A 20662-nucleotide genomic window follows, 5' to 3' on the forward strand; every position below is an offset into this window, starting at 1 on the left:
TTTGTTCAGATATTCACAGTGAAGATTCCTTCCCTGCAGTATTCATTCACTGTAATTCCACTTCACTGGGTGTGTGTGACTTACCTCCTCAAATCGAGCTCGGATGATTGTGATCCAGTGTTTGATAGTCGTGATGCAATCAGGATGGCAGACACCCAGGATGATTTCTCCCATGGCTACCGCTGCATTTACATCCACTTGCTTTTCTTCCACTTTCTTCATGAATTCCTAAACAAACAAGAGTCAAACCTTAAAAAATCTACTCTATCAATACCATTAATTTATACTGAGAGGGGAAAGAAATTTCAGGGCTTTTTTTCCCCTACATGTGTTAACCCAGGCCTCTTAAAGCATCTAGGTGTCTCTGGCATTTTCTATCTAATTCTAAAAGATGTGGGAAAAGTGAGAGGTGTATCCAAGAATGACTTTTTCTGCTACAGATGACAACAAGGACTAGGACACAGAGATATATCCTTTTTCCTATTCTGAATTAGTTTGTCTCTTTTTTGAATATTATTTTTATTCACTTTCATATTTGTAAATATATTTATCTTTGAAAAAGGTAATGACAGCTATAACCACAACAATATTTCTCAAATACCCACAACATAGTACAAAGAGAAAACCATGATTAAAATCTCTGGTTGGAAAATTAAAGATAAGGACAAAATAGTTTCTGCTGGGTATTGAGGGGGTAGGGGGGAGAGGAAGGGGGCAGAGTGGGTGGTAAGGGAGGGGGTGGGGGCAGGGGGGAGAAATGACCCAAGCCTTGTATGCACATATGAATAATAAAAAAAAAAATCTCTGGTTGGTAACATGAAAATTAAAAAAGGAAACAATTATTTTCCACTTCATTAAGGGCAGACTAAGGCCTCAGGTACTGCAGCTTGCTAAGTAGTTCTGGGGATCAAACCAAAGCTAATGACATAAGGAAAGTCACACAAAGGCATCTGAAGGTGAAAAGAATGGGGAACGGTCTGTATTTTCTTTATAGAATGCTATGTTGTTTTTCTTGTTTACAACCAACATAAGTTACTTTTTCCAAAAATTAACGAATGCTGGGACTAAGGCATGGCTCAAGTGATAGAACTGCTTGCGCAAGGCTGAGTTAAAATTCTAGTACTGGCAAAAAATAAATAAATAAATAAAACTAATGCTCATCTTTAAGATGCTACAAAAAAACAACCAGTCACTTCCCTCTCATTTCTAAGTCAATAAGCTGGTCCACTCTGGTTTTGTTTCTTTTCATATGAGGTTTGATATTTCTAAGTAAATATTGTTTTCCTTTCATGACAGGCAGCTCTCACCATGGAGGATAGTGTAAGTTACTGAACCCTGGGGCTGGATTACCTTATGGGTGTCAATGAGAGACTGCAGGGCCTCTGTGTCATCAGGAAGTGCCCCCCGAAAGCGAAGGGTTTGCTCTGCTTCAGAAAGCCACTCCAACAGCATGTGGACCGTGTCCCGAAACTCTTCTGCCTGAAATAACCAAGCATAAAAGACTAGATCTCTCTCTTCCTCCAAGTTCCTGGACACTGGGGCAAGCCAGAGAAAGGGATGGGACCAAACTTTTTAGTGCATTACAGGCACCTGATGTCAAAGCTTCACAAAGGTCATCTTCCATTTTTAGACCTTTGAAAGTCAGCCAAATTTATTTCTTCAACACAGACAACTGTTAAAATCTTACGGAACATTCAGAAAATCAACTTTTTTACTTTATGTTCATTTTAAGACTGACTGGAACTGGTCCTGAGAAAGAAACTAAACCACTAGGATCCTCTGCCTTGGATCCTAAAAGTCCTGATCAAAAAAATGTTTCTTACCTGTTTTAAGGCCTGCTCAAGTCGGCTTTGCTTGGAAACAGAGAGTTTGCACACAGTGTCCCAGCGAGTGCTTAGTTCTTGGAGCTGCCCTTTTACCCAGGTGGTGTCATCTCGGCTGTTCTCAATCAGTTCTCTCCCTGAGCGCTTCAGGACTTGAACAGTGCCTGTTCGCTTTCCCAGTTCCTTCTGGAAAACCTAGAAAAGAGGATAGGAGAGTAAGTCTGTCTAATAAATATTTTGAGTCCAAGAAGCAAAACCACAGAGAAAGTGCTCACTTTCATAATAGGTTCTAATTATGGGTCTTTTTTTATGCACAGAAGGCAGAATGATATGTAAGAAAGAATCAGAAGATGTGGCTTTACACATTAGCTCAAGCATTTATGAGCTATGTCAATTTGGGTAAGGTGCTAATCTCGAGTCCCAGTTTCCTCATCTGTAAAACGGGATTAATCACACTAACACTTCCAGAATTACGGGAGATAAATAAGACTACCTCTGCAGTGCATAGAGTAAGAATGTGATAAAATTTCAACATAAAGTTGAGTTCTTTTTGCTGAAGCACGAAGATATTATGCAGCTCAAAGCGACAGGTATAGTGCACACATGGTTGTGTGCACGATGTAGGCTTGTTAGGTTTAAAAAAAAAAATCTCCATCTTAGGCATTTCCATTTCAGGCATTAGTGGAAATGGGTCTTGTAAGGGTCTCCTTCTGAATTTAAATTCAGTTGGTAATTCAACCAAAAACAAGTAAGAAGAGGGAGAACCTTAGAGTGAACTTTACACATTACCTAATCTCAATCGAACCAATTTTGGTAGATTCTTTGCAACTGAGGTAGAATCCCACCAAAAGTTGGTTTAAACACACAAAAATAAGAGACTACCTCTCAGCAAAAACAGGTTGTCAGGGTCTCTTTCTCCCCTAGACGGTTAACATAGAGCAAAGGGCACACAAAGCAGAACATATGGCTTTGTCTTACATGAAGCCTAAATCTCACCCCTCACCTTATGGGCATCCATGAGGTTCATGACAAGGTCAAGGTCCCCATGCACTGGCTGGTCCTCAGCCAGCTGTGGCTCCACCTTGTACAGCCAGTCAACCAGGGCCTGCAAAGCATCCATGAACTGGCCAGAAAACAACAGGGCTTCTTCCAGCTTGTGTTGCCTGAGAAAAGCATGCAAACCCCACTGTTTTTACGGATTCTTTTTTTAAATAGCTCATAATTCTGACTGCTGGAATGTTGCGTGAAGAGTGACATCCATGTTACAATAGTTAGAAAGAGAGTAAGTGACTAAAATAGATGCCCAGACATTTTTAATAAAACCTTCTCTAGAATGGATTAAGTGTGGCACAGGGGATATGTATAGATGTTCTTTGCATAGTTTATAATACAACAACACAAGATCATACTCTAACAACCCAAGGACTGTGATAATTACCTTATAGTACTATAAGCAGAGAATGATGGTTTTGGTCCAGTTCAGCTTCTGGCTCTATACCAGTTGTGCTACCCTGGACTATCTCGCTAGCTTTTTGAACCCCATTTGCCTCATTAAAAATTTGGGAGTGTAAATAGTACATGGATGTAATATTTAGTATAACATAGTAGGTATAAGTGGATAAAAGTACAACTCTTAGAACCAAACTGCTTAAGTTCAAACCCCATCTCTGCCACTTTGAAGCTGAGTAGCCTGGGGGGGAGGAGTTAAAAAACATATTTGTTATTATTCTTATTTTTCCTTATCTGTAAAATGGGAATAATAATAGTACCCACGAGTTTTTATGAGGATTACTGATTAGTAGCATTGTTTGGCATACATCTGGTAGTAGCTACTTAGTAAAGGTCAAAGACTTTTATGGTTGAATGCATGCTGAGGATTTGTACCAGATACAGGTGAGAGCATTCAGTAACACAGGTTATTGATATTACAAACTGGCGATTTAAAAATACTTAAGAATTATTAATCTATTACTCTTGGCTTGATTTTATGGTACTTTCCCTTGCTAAACAGTAAAGTACTGGTTAAAACCAAGAATTTTAAGACATTTTCATTCAGATCACCTATAACTCTTTGAATTTAGAATCTCTTAGATTTAAGATGCATTATGTTCATCACTGTTTTAATTCAGTAGAAGTCTCTTAGTTACTTTGGTATGTCATACAGACCCTTGAAGGGAATAATCATGCTCACCGCTCTACAGACTTGCCACAAACAGTATCCCATTTGTCTCTGACTTCTCCCAATAAGTTGTCGAGTTTCTGAGCATCATCGGCAAGCAAAGTTTTCTCTTTTAGTGCTCTACCAGTTCTAATTGTGGTATCATACACAGGCTGCTTGCCACCAAGAGTTTTCTGAAACTCCTATGTTTCCCAAAAGAAAAGAAAAAACATGTTAAAAATCAGATGATGGCACAAAGTCCAAGGTTCAGAAAACAAATGTAATGATTTGGAGGAACAACAACAAAAAAATGAGTTTTCAGGTTAGAAGGCAAACATAGTATGACAAAAACTAAAAAAGCTTTTCTTAAGAAAATCATCATTTTTTATTTATGCCATATGTAACAGTGCATGGAAATTTCTAAAAGCCTATAGTATTGGCTGGTTACTCCTATAATCACTTTGCTTCAACTGCTATTTAAAAGCACAAATCTAGTTAGACAGTGTCTAGATGTAAAATGGAACCCTGGTGCTGGAGGCATGGCTCAAGCAGTAGAGTGCCTGCCTATAATTGTGACCATGAATTCAAATCCCAGAACTGCCAAAAAAAGACACAACAACAACAACAACAAAAAGAAACCCTGGGGCTGGTGGTAGAGTGCTTTCCTGAAATGTACAAGGCCCTAGGTTTGATCCCCAGCACCACAAGCTAATAAAAAAAGGAACCCTGGCTTCATTATCTTGACTCTTTAACATTAATAAATTGTCTTTTGCTTTTAACTAGCTCTGATTTCTGTTTTTAGCAAGCTGTAAGTTTTACTAACTATCAAGCTCAGGACCTAATAACAATTAACTGCTTTACCTTATGTTTAGAAAGCTGAAGTTTGATTTTGTCTGGGTCATTGGATATTTCCAGTTCTGCATCCAGATGACTCTCTGCATCTTCTAACCAATCAATCAGTTTTTTCCAAGCTTCATGGAACTACAATTAAATAAGAAACAAGCTGCAACAGGAGCAAATATGCAAACTGTATAACTTGTTCATAAGAATCATTCTAGATATTCAAGACATGCAGCCCAAGGTTATTTAATAAATAAATGTCTTTCTTTCATAACTTACTTGTTTTGCCCGTTTTCTGGCATCATCTAGTGACCGCCCCCTTTCTATAGATCGCTGGACAACCTTCTCCCACCGAGACTGGACGCTAACCAACAAATTCTTGATCAGAACAACATCTTGTTTTTGGCTAAGGAACTTTAACTGATTTCCGGTTTGATCCAGTTCAATGATTTGGTCTCGATGAGCATTTACTTCATTAGCAAAGACCTGAGGGAACAATTTTGTTCTTTTTAAGCTTAAAATAAGGTAAAGGAGCACTCCTTTCCATGAATCCCTTCAAAAGGTAGGTCATAGTTACCTTGTGTTCCTCTATCTGGGAAAGGACAGTGTTTAGAATCAAGCTGGGGGAAGAAGCAATGTTTAAACTTTGTTCTGCCAGAGTGAGCCAGTTGATAAATTCTTGTAAAGAATTCTGGAATTCTGTTGCCAGGTTGAGAGCTTCTTCCAGCTTTGACTGAATTTTAAATAAAACACACACACACACACACACACAAAAAGTGCCAAATTCAGAAATTATAACTTCAATGACAAAGGCATGAATTATATACCAAATGCAATGAGCTCTAAATATAACCTCCAAACAAATGAAAGGGACATTTAATGTTAGCGGCTGGAACTGAGGACAAGTGGACAAGAACTACGTACATGGAAGGGGAAAGAGGACAATTAGCGGCTAAGTTTTCTTGGCCACTCTCCACTTCCAGGACATTTAAGAGCAGTGTAAAACTATTCAATAAATGTTAATAAATGTTAGTGGTGACAGCCTGCTTGGGCAGCGTGTTTCCTGCCATGTACATTCTGTAGTGTACAGATAACTAAATGAAAAGCTGTAAAGATGATGTTCACTGCAGTGCTTTTTGTTTAAATATGTATTTTCAGAAAATATGGTGCATGCGATGCCTGAGTCTGAAACACATGCTTATGCTACAAGCACAAAGAGAAGCCATGAAATTCTGGGCAAAAATCTAGCCACACTGGATATAAATTTTCAGATAACTTGATCTTAATCAGAGTGGCAAAAATAATAACTCACTCAGGACAGGGGCTTTTCTCTGCGAATACCCCTAAATTCCAGAGTTCACAAGCTCCAGCCTCAGGGACCCCCAACATCTTAGTGATCACTTCTGCCTTTAGCCCACTTATCAGACAGAGTAAAATAATGATAGGCTATTAAAAGTGAATATATCTGAGGGCGGGGGACAAATGACCCAATGTACACACATGTAAATAAATGAATAATTAAAAAAAATACATGTTGAACATGAAAAAAAAAATGAAGAGGTTCTCAATTATCATGCACGATGCACACATTTTGGCCTGAGGTGCAAAAAAAAAAAACCCTCAAAACTTGATCTTTGTTTAAAACAGATCGGTTTTTCCTGATTTACTGACCCAATTTCCCATAGATTCCAGCAACATCTATTTTGCCACAGTGGAAGAAAAAAGGCTGCTATGCTGAGAAATCTGTGCTAAAGAAGTGATGAATGGAATACTCAAAGACTAGTCCTGTCACAGCAGAATAAATTTCTCCACAAACTCTGATATTTGGGATTTGGGTTTAAAAAAAAAAAAAGTGAATAAATCCAAAATGTTAAAAATAAATATATTTGCAGGAAAAAAACTTTAAAATGTACCCTAAAATATTACTTTCTATTAACTGTAGCTGATTAGGTTACGTGTAATTTTTATTTTTCTTTTCTTGCTTTCAGGTTACTTTTGAAACATCCTTAATAAAAACAACAACAAAAACCCACATATAACGAATATTATAAAAATGTACACAGCTGGGGATGTAGCTCTTTGGTGTTTGTCTAGCATGAGTGAGGCCTTAGGTTGAAACCCCAGTACTTTAAAAAAACCCAAAAAACAAAAAACAAAACCCAATCTAAACAATTGAGGTGGAAAATGAAGTCTATCTCAAATCTATCACAGACATGTTTAAAAACTAATACACTGCAAGTTCCAAGATAGAAAGAATTCTTTCTTTCCACATCGATATATCTCTATGCTTTAATATAGTACCATTCACATTCAATAAATTTTATTGATCCTAAAATGTCATGTTCCTACAAAATCAGATGTAACTATCCTTGATATCTGGGTTTGCTTGATCAGTTCCAAGGATGGGTGATTATGGTTTGAGGCATTCTGCTCCACTATTAGGAAAAAAATTTTTTTGAGACAGTATCTCCTATGTAGCCCAGGTTGGCTTTGAACTTGAGATTCTTTTGTCTGAACCTCCAATTGCTGGGATTATAGATGTGCATCACCACACCTGGCCAGGAAACTTCTTGATTATAAGCCAGATCTGCCTTAGGTTCTAATTCGTTTCAGTTCTGCCTTCTGCAGGAATTATAGATGACAACCTATCCAAGGATTAGAACACAGCCACATACTCAGGTCCTTTGGACATTCTTCCTATCCCAAAATGGCCTAACCCTTCGTAGAAGAATTCCACAAAATTAATGTCTCTCTGAAAATGTTCATTTATATGTGTGCATACCTGTTGTATGTCTTTCTGTCCACTAATTCACATAATGACAGGGTCCATTCAATTAAGTTTTTATGAAGCTTAACACAGTGTCTGATACACATTGCTCAACTATTTAATGAGTGGATATAGTCAACAGGTTTGTATGTATATTTACACCTGATCTGACCAACAAAGAATAGAATGAAACTTTGTTCTCATAAAAAATAATCTTCTGGGGCAAATGCTTTGATTCCTAATCACTTTTCTCTGCTATTACAGAGAAGAGAACTCAGTTTTGGAGAATAATGGGAAAAGGGTGATTTACGTCTTGTCCCCACCCACTCAATTCCAAGTCACCATCTCCAGCAAAACTTTGGGGTTTTTTTGGGGGTGGTATTGGGGTTTGAACTCAGGGCCCGGCTAGGCAGGCACTCTTCTACATGAGCCATGCCTGCAGCCCAAAGCTGTTCTTAAGTAGGAACGCTACTTGGTGATTAATATAGAACATAAAGCTCATCACTAAACAGTAACAGGCAGTGATATCTTAACTGGTAGATGGAGAAGAGGAATGAATAATTATAAAAAGCAGTATCAAAAGAAACTAGTATCATCAATGCAAATTGACACAGATGGAAAATAGAAGATAGCTTGATTAGTACAAAGCCAATTCTGAGGGTATCCATTCTGCAACTTCTTTTTGGTGGGACGGGGTTTGAACTCCGGATTTTGCACTTGCAAAGCAGGCTGGTGCCTTACTGCTTGAGGAACATCTCCAGCCCATTTTGCAGTTATTTTAGTGTTGAGGTCTCTCAAACTATTTGGCTAGGATGGCTTCAAACTTCAATCTTTCTGATCTCTGCATACCAAGTAGTTGAGATTACAGGCATGAGCTACTGGTGTTTGGCTTACAACTTCTGTTACAATATATTAGCCTTAGAAAAATCTTCACGGAAACAATATGGCAATTACATGCAATCACTAAACAAACTGTGTTTTGTGCTGATACCTTTCTTTCTTCCATCTTACTGCTAACTATATGCCACTTCTGTTCCAAGAGTACCACACTCTGCTCTGTTTTAGAGCCAGACCCAGAATCGTCACGGCTCAGGAGCATGAGCCTGCCCTTGTCAAGCAAATGATTATAAGTCTCCTCCTTGGCTTTCAGCTGGGAATAGAGTTCCTAAAAGAAAAGACAGGAAAAACATTGATAATACCCATTCCCGGAAGACACCCCACTCCTCCCCCCAACCACAGATTCATTAACAATCTGAAAAAATCCAGGAAAGCCTCATCTTGATTTAACAGGCTCTTTTGGATTCAGTTCGATGGCTGAGCTGTTATGAAGTAAAGTTCACTATTTTTCCTTAATACTAAAATAATTTTGTCACCAAGTAAATATAAAGATTTTCTTTTAGGAGCAAATATCACAAAAATAGTCCTCAGAAATTTCCTGTTTTCATGAAGGATTTGCCTAGAAATGATGTTGTCTTTTGTTCTCAGCATGCTTTCTTGAAATACTGTTAGAATCTGTCTGATTTTTCTAAACTCCCACCGAGTAGTCTTCTTAAATACAAACATATTTGTGGTATGTATTTGTCTGGGAGATGCTCCCACCTTCTAGATAATATTGTGTACTTAATAAATAGATCAACTTAAAATTTACTAGCTTACCAAGGCATTTTGAGGCAACTCTTCCCTTTACTACTGCTGCCCATGGCTTGGTAGTGAAGTTTGTAGATGAGCAGCAATACCCAAGGTTGTACTACACTACTGATAAAAATGCACTAGTTTTGTAGATTCCCAGATATACATTGCTTTGAACTCAGAAAGAGGCTACTGAATGTGGGATGCTTATGATTAATTGGAAGAAACTGTTGTTACCATGTGTGTATCAAGCTGCTCCCTAGCAGTTTCAGGAAGTCCTCCTGTGGGCTTAGAGGCAGAAAGCTGGCTCTCCATTCTAGTCAGTTCCAAGAGGAAATCTTCAATTTCACTGTGGAAACCCTGGGCCTTTTGAGAAAAAGACATATTAGCAGTGTCAGCAGGTATTTCTCAGCTTCAGAAGTAAACTTTCTAAATCCTATAAAGGATTTATTGTGAAGTCGGGATTTGGAGCTGCTCTCAGGCACAGTGGTTCTGTTGCTGGATTGGCATAGTCTATTTATTGTTAGGATTTAGCAGAATCCTTCAGCCCTCACTATTGCAAAGTATAGATGTCTAATAAAATCTGATAAATGGACTGACTAAGGCACTGTTGAATAGGGAGGGACTTGACCCAATCCAGGAAAAACCTGAATCTCTAAACAAGGCTGATTATAGTAAATAGTAAATAAAGAAACTGAGCTATAAACCAATCCAAAGCTGCTCTTTTCAGACAAGTTTCACAGGGGTTCTACCTCAAATGCTTTCCTTTCTCTGACTTCCCCAAGTGCTGCAATCTGCACAGCTCTTCTTACCTCGCTTGCACGACGCACATACCTGCTGTAGTGTTGACTGAAGCTGCTGCTCCCTCTCTTCTGTTTTCTGCAGCACTGACTCCCAGCACTGGTTCATAGTTTCCAAACGGCTCCTTAAGCTGCTGGCATCATCTCCAGCACTAGATTCAAGAAGTTCATTGCCAGCTTTGTTGACTGTTTCCACTGTGGCTTGATGAGCCAAAACATCATTTTTAAGAACCTGAAAAATGTTGAATGACATAATTTATATCTGTAAATACCATCAAGCCTGGTTCCTTAAGGTACACACAACATTGGAAAGCTTCTGTGGCACTATCCGGTCTCAAAACAACAGAGTTAGAGATGAAAAATGAAAATACTTACATGGTGCTTTGCAAGTTCAACTTCAATGACTTTTGGGTCTCCACTTATTGGTCTCTGAGCATCTAGCAATTCTTCAGTGTGAGTCAGCCAACTCATTAGTTCCTCTAAGGCATGCTGGAACTGGCCAAGGGCCAAGAGAGCACCTTCTAGCTTATGCTGCTCAGAACAAGACAGAAAAGGAACATTTGTTAGGAGATTATAAAAGGGCAGACAGAAGCTCATTTATGTACTGTACCATTCACTTTACCTGTCTGTGGGCAATTTTCTCACACAGGTTCTCCCAGAGGTGTTTGAGTTCTGTCAGTGGTTCTCGTATAATGTCTCTGTCTGTTTCATCAGTAGCTTTCTTTAACATCAATTCGCCCTGGTGATTGAGCTTCTCCATCTCAATTTGCTGTTGGTAAACTTCAACTTTGAATTCCTATCAAAGATGCACTTAATGTTAATATCAAAGCTAGTCTTTAATAACTACAAAGAAGCAACTCTTCTTCTAAAGCCATTCTTGGATACAAACCTTCATCTCATTTAACTGATCTTTGACAGTGTTGAGGTCCGTGCCCACTGGGGGCATGGTGCATAGTTTGATCACAGTGTTATCTAGCCAGTCAAACATAGCCTAAAAAACAAAAAAACAAAAAAACATAAAAACAAAAGTAAAAAACAAGAACCTAAGAAGTTGGGAGAGATTAGCATTAGCCTTGCCAATGTTGTGCTTTACAATAATCTGGGTTTAGAACCTCTAGCAAGCAGTGACTTCCACAAAAGACTAGCTTTATTGGTTAGCTGAATGAGTATCATCATAAATATGATGAGTATGCAATGATGATAAAAATGTCAGGAGTACAAACTTGAACATATGGCAGTACTGTTCTTACTAGAAGTGGAAACATCACTGACTTGGGTTTGAGAATGTTCCAGTGCTGTGGAAGTGATTCACTCTTGCACCAAATTTGGAAAATGACTAAGGGAAAACACAACTTGTACTTCTTTGATAATCATTTCCCAGCCTCTCACCTGCAGAGTGTCCTGATACTGCACAGCAGCTTGCATGGCATCCTCAAGTTTTTCCAGCCTTTCTTTCCATGTTTTGTTTAAGTTCTCCCAAGCATTATTCATCTGGGGAAAAACATTCAACCAGATTCTTTTAATACTACTCTCCAGTCATAGCTCACTAATATTTTATCTGAGTTCTTTATCCATTCCCGTACCTCATCAATGCTCTTCTTCACTTCAGGCTTCTCAGTTTCTCCACAGGCAAAAATCAAATCTGCTCCAAGGATTCGAATGAATTCCAACTCCTCATGCAGACCATCTGTCTCCTCCTTAATAGTCTACATGTACAGGAACAGAACATGAGCCAAAGCAGAAAGCAAAACAGAATCTCCCAAACTTTGCAAATGCAGCATATACCCCATCAAGAACAAGCATTGAACAGAACCATCAAATTCATGAAAGGTTTTGAATGAACTTTTATCTGAATAGTGCAGCTATCCACTCCTAGTGTCATTGTTGACACAAGAATATGAAATGATGTTAAAAATGTCAGGAGGACTAGAAATGTGGGTAGTATGGGAAAAGTGCAATGATCTCCAACAATTTACCAATGGCTCATTCTTTCTTGCCTCCAAGGAATTATAATCTATAGCCATAAGTCTATTATGGAGAAGTATACAAATAAGGATGAAAGAAATAACCCAGTCTAAGTCACAAATGTCAGCGATGATGGTCCAGAATAATAGGAGTGTTGGGCGTTATAACCTTGAAAAAGTCAATTCTATGCCAGATCCTAAAATGTGATTCATGGACTAACACTGAGAGGGATGATGAGGGGGAGTTTCTATAAGAAAAAAATACCTGAAGTAAAGAAATAAGAAATATAATGGCAAGATAGGCTTGGCTTATGCTAAAAGGACAAGAGATGAGGACTATATTAGCAGCTAACAACATACTTAGGGCCTAGAGCCTTAGCTCAGTGCTAGAGTGCTTGCCTAGCATGCATGAGGACTGGGGTTCAACTCTCAGCATTGGAGGGGAGTGGAGGGGAGAGATTAAAAAAAAAAAAAAACAAAAACCCAAAGAAACCCAAACCAAACCAAACCAAAACCCCCTCAAAAACATAGTAGAGTACTTGCCTAGCATGTGTAAGACCCTGGGTTCAATCCCCAGTACAGGAAAAAAAAAAAAAAAAAAAAAAAAAGGGAAAACAACAAACTAAAAACAAACAAAACAAACAAACACCAAAGCAACAGCAAACAAAACAGAACAAAACTTGGATGAACTGCTTTGCTAGAGGATGCATGCAAAGTGTGCTTCCCCCCACCCCACCCTTTTTATTACCTCAGCAGCTTCGACCTGCTGCTTGATGATGGATGGGTCAATGCCTGGGCTTTCCAAGTCATGGACAATATCCTGGGTGTCTTTGATGGTGGTCAGGAGAGCTGCCATATCATACCAGAACTTCTCCGCTAATTCAAGGACATCAAGGAATTTCATTTCTCGCTCCTCAGCCCGAGCTTTGATGTCCTCCCAGAAGAATACCATTTGATCCAGTTTGTCCTGGATTTCTGAGGAGGTAGAGATGTGAATAGTACTTCTTCAAGTACTTGAAATTAGAAGTTCCATCTAGGGCTGGCAGAGTAGCTCAAGTGGTAGAGCACCTGCTTACCACTTGCCTGCAGGGCCCTGAGTTCAAACATCATTACAGCCAATAAAATAAATAAATACATAAAGAAATGCCACAATGTTCCCCTACCTGGCACAACAATAAAAATAACACATTTTTCGGTGAAACTATCCTTTAAAAATAGCTCCAAATTTTAGAACTTAGGGCAGTTTTCCTCCTCAGCTTTATCACTATTCTTTCTACATTAGCATACTCTGTTTATGTTGGTCCCTCACAAATAGAGATCATAGAAGTAATCTGTAAATTTCTAACATAAAGGTATTGCTAAGATAAAACCCTTAACTTACAAAAAGGCTGAGATGGGATCTCTTCTTTTTATCAGCCTGTGTTGAACTTGGGGCTAAAGGAGCATTTATTTCCTGGCCTGGGAATCTAGCTACCAATTGTAACTTTGTTTCAATGGGAAAAATGTGTTCTGAATTCTAAATGACTTCCATATGACTTTCTGGAACACTCTACTTGGGAACAGCCTTTACATTCAATGAAACACATCTGGTAGAATACTGGAGATAAACACAGCCTGGAATTTATTCTACTGACTTAAAAAAAAAAAAAAAATTAGATCTAGCAAGCACCTTTTGCAGCCAGATCCTTGTCTGCTCCTTGAGATCGTCCAATGAGCTCTTCTCCACGGCGCTTCAGAGCCTCAAAGGATGGCTGCAGTTTTTCTAATTCCATGGTGGCACTCTTATTGTCACTAATGCACTCTCTGATCTTGTCTACTTCAGCAGGGATCAGGGGTGGCATACGCAGGCGAGAGGAAAGATTCTCCAGAGTCTCCAACATTGGCTCGATTTTATCATGGAACTAAACAAAGTTGGAACATTAGCCATCATAGTAAAATACTTCTTGGAGAAATGTTAGGGTACAAGGAAAAGGTATAAATTTATTACTATTTAGGATAACCTGTATTCAGCATAGGCCAATGGCTTTAAGTGTTGTGTCTGGCTAAGAAACAATTTGGGACATAGAAAATCAGAGCTGAGCAATCAGAAGAAAAAAAAAAGGACAATATTTATTTTAGGAGTCAAAACATTAAGAAATATACCAGAAATCAACTCAAATTATTGTTGTCACTAGAAACAACAAACAGGAGTTGCTTCTCCTATTCCAACTAACAACGAAAAAGGGACAAGACTATGAAACTGGTGAGAGTCAGTATGTCAACATCTCAGATGACAGTTGCATGCAACAGACTAGACCAAAAAGTTAGATGACCTCCATCAGCTATGTAAATGAATGGGAAACTTAATATGCTGCGTGAGTTGGAGTTTAAAAGTATTGTGGCATGCAATTTAACAACCCACCATATGAACAGTGAGAGAGGATATGTTGGCATGATGAAAGGTAATTAAGGAAGGTCAACTCTAATCTTACTCTAAAAGAACCATTACCTTCCCATTTTCTGGTATTTTGAATAATGTGACTATACTTATAAATTCTCTTTTATAATCTGATGCAGAGAAGGGAGAAAAGAAAGCAAAATGGGTAGGCTTGCCTCCTAAAAACACTACTTAAAACCAACTAAAAAACACTACCTAAAACCAATTCTGGATTCATTAATTTGAGTATAAGTCTTATCAATCTGAAGTATCCTACAGGAAAATCAAATTTCTTTAACAAAATTACTTCCTGTTACTCCCTCATTTGTAGATTCTACCCCAAATGAAACTGGCACTAATCAAATTTACTCCACTGACATTATAGCTAACACCCTCAACTTATAGTTATATAAGAATACCCTAAAACTGCAAGCTAGTGGCTCATGCCTGTAACCCTAGTTACTTGGGAGACTGAGATCAGGAGGATCGTGATTAGAGGCCAGCTTGTGCAAATAAGTTCATGAGATGCCCCCCCCACTTACCGCCCCCACCAACCTCCAAAATAACCAGAACAATGGACTAGAGATGTGGCTCAAGTGGCAGAGCTACTGCTTTGCAAGCACAAAGCCTTGAGTTCAAACCTGAGTCCCACCAGAAAAAAACAAACAAACCAAAAAACCCTAATCCCAATTGGGGGTGAGTACCTTACCTCTGTAATCTGTAATGGTGGGCGCAGTCAACACAACAATGAAATGTGACGATGTGGGGAAGACAGGAGCAGGCAGCAACAACACAAAGTAACACATTCCACAATGTGAGTGAGAGATGAGACGGGAGGTGGGGGGAAAAACTTGAGTAAGTACAAATATTGACCAAGAATACTGACTAAACATAGGAATATAATACCCAGACACGACAAAAGTACTATTAACAGTAATACATTAGTTGAAAAGTATGCAGTTACATGCTTTAAATTCCACTGCTGGCAGTTTATGCTTCTCTTCAACTTATTTCTCCCTACTGAAGCATCTTTCTCTGAACTAAAAAGTTGGTTGCTTCTTGAGCAAGAAAGCTAATGTGTTGTCGTTCTAAATCTCAAAAATAACAGGCCGAATAGGAACCTGACTTTTGAATCTACATGATAAAGTTATCCCAAATAATCCCTGCTAAAGGACCATTACAACATGAAGCTTTCAGGGAAACTATCAATAAACATCAGCCAAGATACATCTTGTCCTCCACAGAGTGTCAGCCTACCATGTGCTTCCTAGTCTATCCATAAGGTCTTACTGACATGCTGGTCTGGACACTCCTGGCAGGGAGACCTCTTGCTCAGACACACACATATACCTGAGCAGACTGGGAAACAGCCTCATCCAGAGCCAGGGCCCGTTGCCGCACCTCTTCTTTTATTTGAGCATACATGCTTTCTGCTTTCTGGTATTTTTCTTCCACCATTTTCCCTTCTTCAGAGTTTAATTCTTTTAGTTGTGGGCCTATTTTTAATAGTTTATCAATATGAGGTTTGTGTTCAGCAATGGATTCCCTTAGTTGCTATGGAAAGAAATATGGATTAAGACACAATGAGTAGAAAATAAATAAGTGGTAGCGCACAAATTTAGCACACATGAGGTACAGGGTTAGATCTCTAGCACCATGAAAAACAAGTAAACAAACCCCCAAAATATGAACACTTTTTTGTACCAGTTTATTTGTTTAGGTACTTTGATCAGCACTAATACCAACTTCCACAGGAGCAAACTGAATTGTTAAAAACCACCAAGTCTCAACACATTACCATTTTTGTGGAAACAGAAAAACATGCAAGTCTTGGGCTCTGATGCTATCTAATTCTCTTAATTTTCAAAAACCAGTTCAGATGTGTCATCATCATGGAAGCCTTCCTGGACACATCCTTTCTCACTCTGCCAAGCCAGTCACACCATTCTATCCCGCCCTCTTCTGTACTTATATATGCTTTCTATGTACCATATTGTAATTTACATGGTTTAATACTGGTTTATCACCCCAGACTGAAAGATACTAAATAGGGTAAATTATGTATAGCAATCATTCTGGTAATCTAACTACTTTTTGACGTTCCTGATACTTCTAGGTCACATCTTCCACTTACAGGAAAATGGGGATAGTAATATGCACAATAAACATTACTGTTGAAATGTCTATAAATTTCCCTTTCATCTTAATGATATTCAGCAAATGCTGTCTGATAATTCCTTCCCAACTCTACTTTAGTCGGAGCCTAGCCAAGTGGAAACATCCAACCATATCTAAAGTCTGACATTATCATCCTCAGAAATATTTTAAATTTCTTTGGTTTTTAGATAGCTCTTTTTTTTTTTAGTAGTACTAGGGATCAAGCCCAGGGACTTGCACATGCTAGGCAAGTGTTTTACCACTGAGCTACACCACCAGCCCTACTTAGTTCTTTACCTCTGTTAATACACAGGTTCTCGATACTTCTATAGTCTTATTATTTAATCAACTCATATTAAATGATGAGGGAAATAATTCAGAATGTATTTTTATCGTGAAAAGAAATTCTAAGCTGATTAAGAATGAACTTTATAACATAAAACTTGCAACCAATAGACACTAATAAATATGCTGTTTTTGAATAAATTACAGAGACCATTTTAATTCTGCAATAAAATAAAAGGTGGCATGTCCCTTACCCTCATTTCCTCTTGCTGCTGCCTGAGCTGTTCATGATCAATTGCTGGAGGAGGTAACTGTGCTATTAGTCCCCGAGTTTCCTCAATCCAAGGGCTAAGCTCTTCGTAAGTTTCCCAAAACTGGTTCACCAAGACTTGTGCTCGCTCTAGGCGGGCATAACGCTCTGAATTGAGTAGACTAATGGCTTCATATTGTTGTATTAGACACTCTGTCTTTTCCTTTGAGCCAAAACCAAAAAAGAATATTATGAATCATTCTTTCAAGAAAAAAAAAAAGTGTAGGTATATATACATTAAGAATTCTAAAGGAACACACACAATATTATTACCCACTACGGGGTAATCTAATAAGATTTCAAGTGATTTTTTTTTTCTTCTCTTATTTATTCAAATTTTCTAATTTTCCTAGCATACATGTGTATTTCTGTAATTTAAAAAAATTTAGTTTTAAGCTGGGTACTGGTAGCTCGTGCCTGTAATTCTAGCTACTCAGGAGGCAGAGATCAGCAGGGTCATGGCTCAAGGCCAGTCCAAGCAAATAGTTTTTGAGACCCTATCTCAGAAATACCCAACACAAAAAAGGGCTGGAAGAGTGGCTCAAGTGGTAGAGGAAATGTGAAGTCTCAAGTTCAAAGTCTAGTCCTGCCTATTCCAACCCGCTAAAAAAATTACTTTTAAAGGTAATTTAAGAAAAGCACCACAAAATTAACTTTTTAGCAGTAATACACAATAATGATACAGCATTACTATATCAGAATTATAAAGCTGAACATCTCAGAGGCTATGATAGAGTATGCTAATGAAAGACAACTCTATTGATTTCTAAGGATATATCAGTTAGACATAGGCTTTATTTTTGAAACAGGGTCTTGTTATGTAGCCCAGATTGACCTGGAATTTAGGATCCTCCTGCCTCAGTCTCCCAAGTGCTGGTGTTAGAGACATATGTTATAATACTTTGCCCTACTGTATTATTTTAAGAAACCAAAACTGATGTATAAACTATCTTGACCAGTCCTTTCTTTACAAAAATAGATATGGTCTTTAGGAAGGAATTAATATCTAAATATAGTTCTGAAAAACCTACTATAAATACTATAAAAAGTCACTCAAAACATTCCTATGAACTGAGGATAAGCAGCAATTGCTCTGTTATAATGAAAAAAGATTTAAAACATATTTCATATTATGTAGTATAGCTGTTTAGACATTTGTGAATAACAGGGTCAAGAGTCTGAAGGACATCCAGTTGGAATTCAATCAACATCAGTGAAAAGAAAGTTCAAGAAGAAAGAAACTTTAAAATATTATTTTACAATTGTACTTGTTATTTACCATGACGAAGAATAATATGATGATAATAACTATAATTCACCTGTAATACAGCTTTCTGTTCCTCTCCACATGTCCCAAAGATTTCACCACGGTGACTGAAGAGTTCATCCATTAAATCTTTGTGGCGAATGATGTCAATAGAGAAAGCCTTTGAAAAGTAAATGTTAGTTAAGTCAAGAAGTAAAAGGACCCTGAGTCTGTGAAAGGTTAAGATATAACCTATGGAAAATTCCATTTAAAGACAAATAAAAATTTATTCTAATGAAGTCTGACATTTTTGTCTATCCAACATCTTTAATTCTTGCTTACCTTTTTGGTAGCTTACAAAAACACCTTTCCTCCTAAAAATTATCTAGGAAATTGCTAACTATTCTTTCCTGGATTAATGGGCCCAACTTATCCTTTTCCATAAAGAAAAAAAAATGTTTTTCCTCACCCCAACAAAGAACATATAAAATTAATTTCTATCCACTATCATTCTATTAAATCATTCCACTTGACTTTTTCCAGGTCACTCTAAGATACTGATGATTTAACTGTCTCTGGACACAGGGAGAGCTTTGGATTTCATCCTTACCTTCTGTACCTGCAGCTGAGCTGTGGTTTGGTCCTGTTCTAGGCGAATTGGACCCAGTGCCATGAGTTTCCGTTTTGTTTCAGCAACCCAAGCTAGTTCTGCATCAGCAGCCTGTTCATACTAAAATATGTATCGAAGAAAAGTGAGTAAGTTAACATACAGCTAAGGTCTCCTCCTGAGAAACGTAATTCATTCAACACAGAAAGGCCTGGATTTCCAGTAACAGTTTTTATCTCACAAAGTCAAAACCGAGAAGAATTTCATAAAAGTCACATATCAAGAGGCACACAAATTAGAATTGATCACATTTCAACTCCTTTTAAAAGAAGTTACAAATCACAGCAGGTGGCCCTACAGTTAGAAACAACAGAAACTGATATCTTTCAAAAGAAATACGTTTTTCATCAGAGTGCTTTTGTGAAGCTTCACTTTCTGCCAATCCTCTTTCCTACCCCAACACTGAGCAGTAGTAGTTTTAGTTAGATGTTTAAATATAAACTTAAAATGGCCACCGGCAACTGAGTAAAGTTAACTTGGAAGTACCTGCTTAGCTGGAGAAGCACAAGACCCCAGAACACCAAATCTTTAAGTGGCTATGCAACAAGGAAACCAAGAACATGTTCCAAGAACTGCTGATCATGGGGGATCACTCAGTCTATACTCTCTTCCTCTCCAACTCTGCCAGTCTATGCTAATACAGACTTGGTACCCCTTATCAGAGATGCTTAGATACAGAAGTGTTTGAGATGTTAGAAGTTTCTGAATACTGGAATACCAGTACAGACAATTCTACTGGTTGAACATCCCTAATAAAAAATTTTAAGTTATGGATTTTGAAGCATTTTGAGTTTTCAGATTTTCCAGATTTCTGCTTGTATTTAAAGAGGAAAGTAAGCTTCTCCTAAATTGAATATTAAAGTGTCTGGTCAAGAATAGGGATTACCCTAAAGACACACTGTAAAAATGTACTTGGCGTCAGAAAAAACTTGCATGGTTCAGAAAGCATTTGCTTATCACCATAGATCCAAAGAGTCATGTTATAATAATATCTTTTTGTGCTATGGCACATAATAGGTGCATATCTAGCTGAGTGTGTGATGGTGTATGCTGGTAATTCCAGCACTCAGGAGGCTGAGAAAGGAGGATTTTGAGTTCGAGGCCAGCCTGAGCCACAAAGGGAACCCTGTCTTAAAAAAAAAAAAAAGTGCATATCCAGCTATGGAATAAAGTAGGTAACTTTTTCTCCCTCCAGAAGCAGGAAAGAAAAAAAGATCAGGAGAAATATGACACCTGTGTTCACTGAGAGGTTCTATTTTAGATTGCTTTGCTATTTTGGTTTGCATATTTAATAGTAATTATAACTCTTGGCTCCATCCCCTCTTACATGCTAATACAGTTTGATTATGTCAAACTAAGATGATGATGCACTGGACTTTTTGGTTCTACTTATTATCTACTCCCATCACTGCTGGACCAATCATTAAGAAAAGGTCATTACTTGGGTGCAGTGGCTCATGTTTGTAATCCCAGCTACATGGGAGGCAGAAATTAGGAGGACTGAGGTTTGAGGCTAGCCCTGGGGGAGAGGAGGAGTGAGACCCCACCTAAACCAATAAGCTGGGCATAGTGGTGCACACCTTTCATTTCAGCTAAACAG

General features: G+C 38.1%; 1 protein-coding gene across 35 annotated transcripts in view; it reads right to left on the bottom strand.

Moving 5' to 3' along the window:
• The window catches only part of Macf1 (microtubule actin crosslinking factor 1), a 358063-nt gene that overhangs the window by 26184 nt on the left and 311217 nt on the right, over positions 1–20662 (bottom strand). For all 35 annotated transcript variants that reach the window (XM_074080499.1, XM_074080502.1, XM_074080517.1 and 32 more), the window contains 22 exons: positions 19006–19125; positions 18469–18576; positions 17094–17312; positions 15748–15951; positions 13651–13882; positions 12730–12956; positions 11601–11723; positions 11407–11508; positions 10907–11008; positions 10640–10813; positions 10393–10548; positions 10052–10249; positions 9455–9583; positions 8580–8753; positions 5399–5554; positions 5101–5307; positions 4843–4962; positions 4015–4184; positions 2827–2986; positions 1824–2018; positions 1351–1479; positions 85–228 (listed from right to left, as the gene is read on the bottom strand). In XM_074080499.1, coding sequence (XP_073936600.1) covers positions 85–228; positions 1351–1479; positions 1824–2018; positions 2827–2986; positions 4015–4184; positions 4843–4962; positions 5101–5307; positions 5399–5554; positions 8580–8753; positions 9455–9583; positions 10052–10249; positions 10393–10548; positions 10640–10813; positions 10907–11008; positions 11407–11508; positions 11601–11723; positions 12730–12956; positions 13651–13882; positions 15748–15951; positions 17094–17312; positions 18469–18576; positions 19006–19125 — 3549 coding nt within the window. The remainder of the gene's footprint in view (positions 1–84; positions 229–1350; positions 1480–1823; positions 2019–2826; positions 2987–4014; positions 4185–4842; positions 4963–5100; positions 5308–5398; positions 5555–8579; positions 8754–9454; positions 9584–10051; positions 10250–10392; positions 10549–10639; positions 10814–10906; positions 11009–11406; positions 11509–11600; positions 11724–12729; positions 12957–13650; positions 13883–15747; positions 15952–17093; positions 17313–18468; positions 18577–19005; positions 19126–20662) is intronic.

The sequence above is a fragment of the Castor canadensis genome, chromosome 7, assembly GCF_047511655.1.
Source record: "Castor canadensis chromosome 7, mCasCan1.hap1v2, whole genome shotgun sequence".
NCBI classification, from domain to species: domain Eukaryota; kingdom Metazoa; phylum Chordata; class Mammalia; order Rodentia; family Castoridae; genus Castor; species Castor canadensis.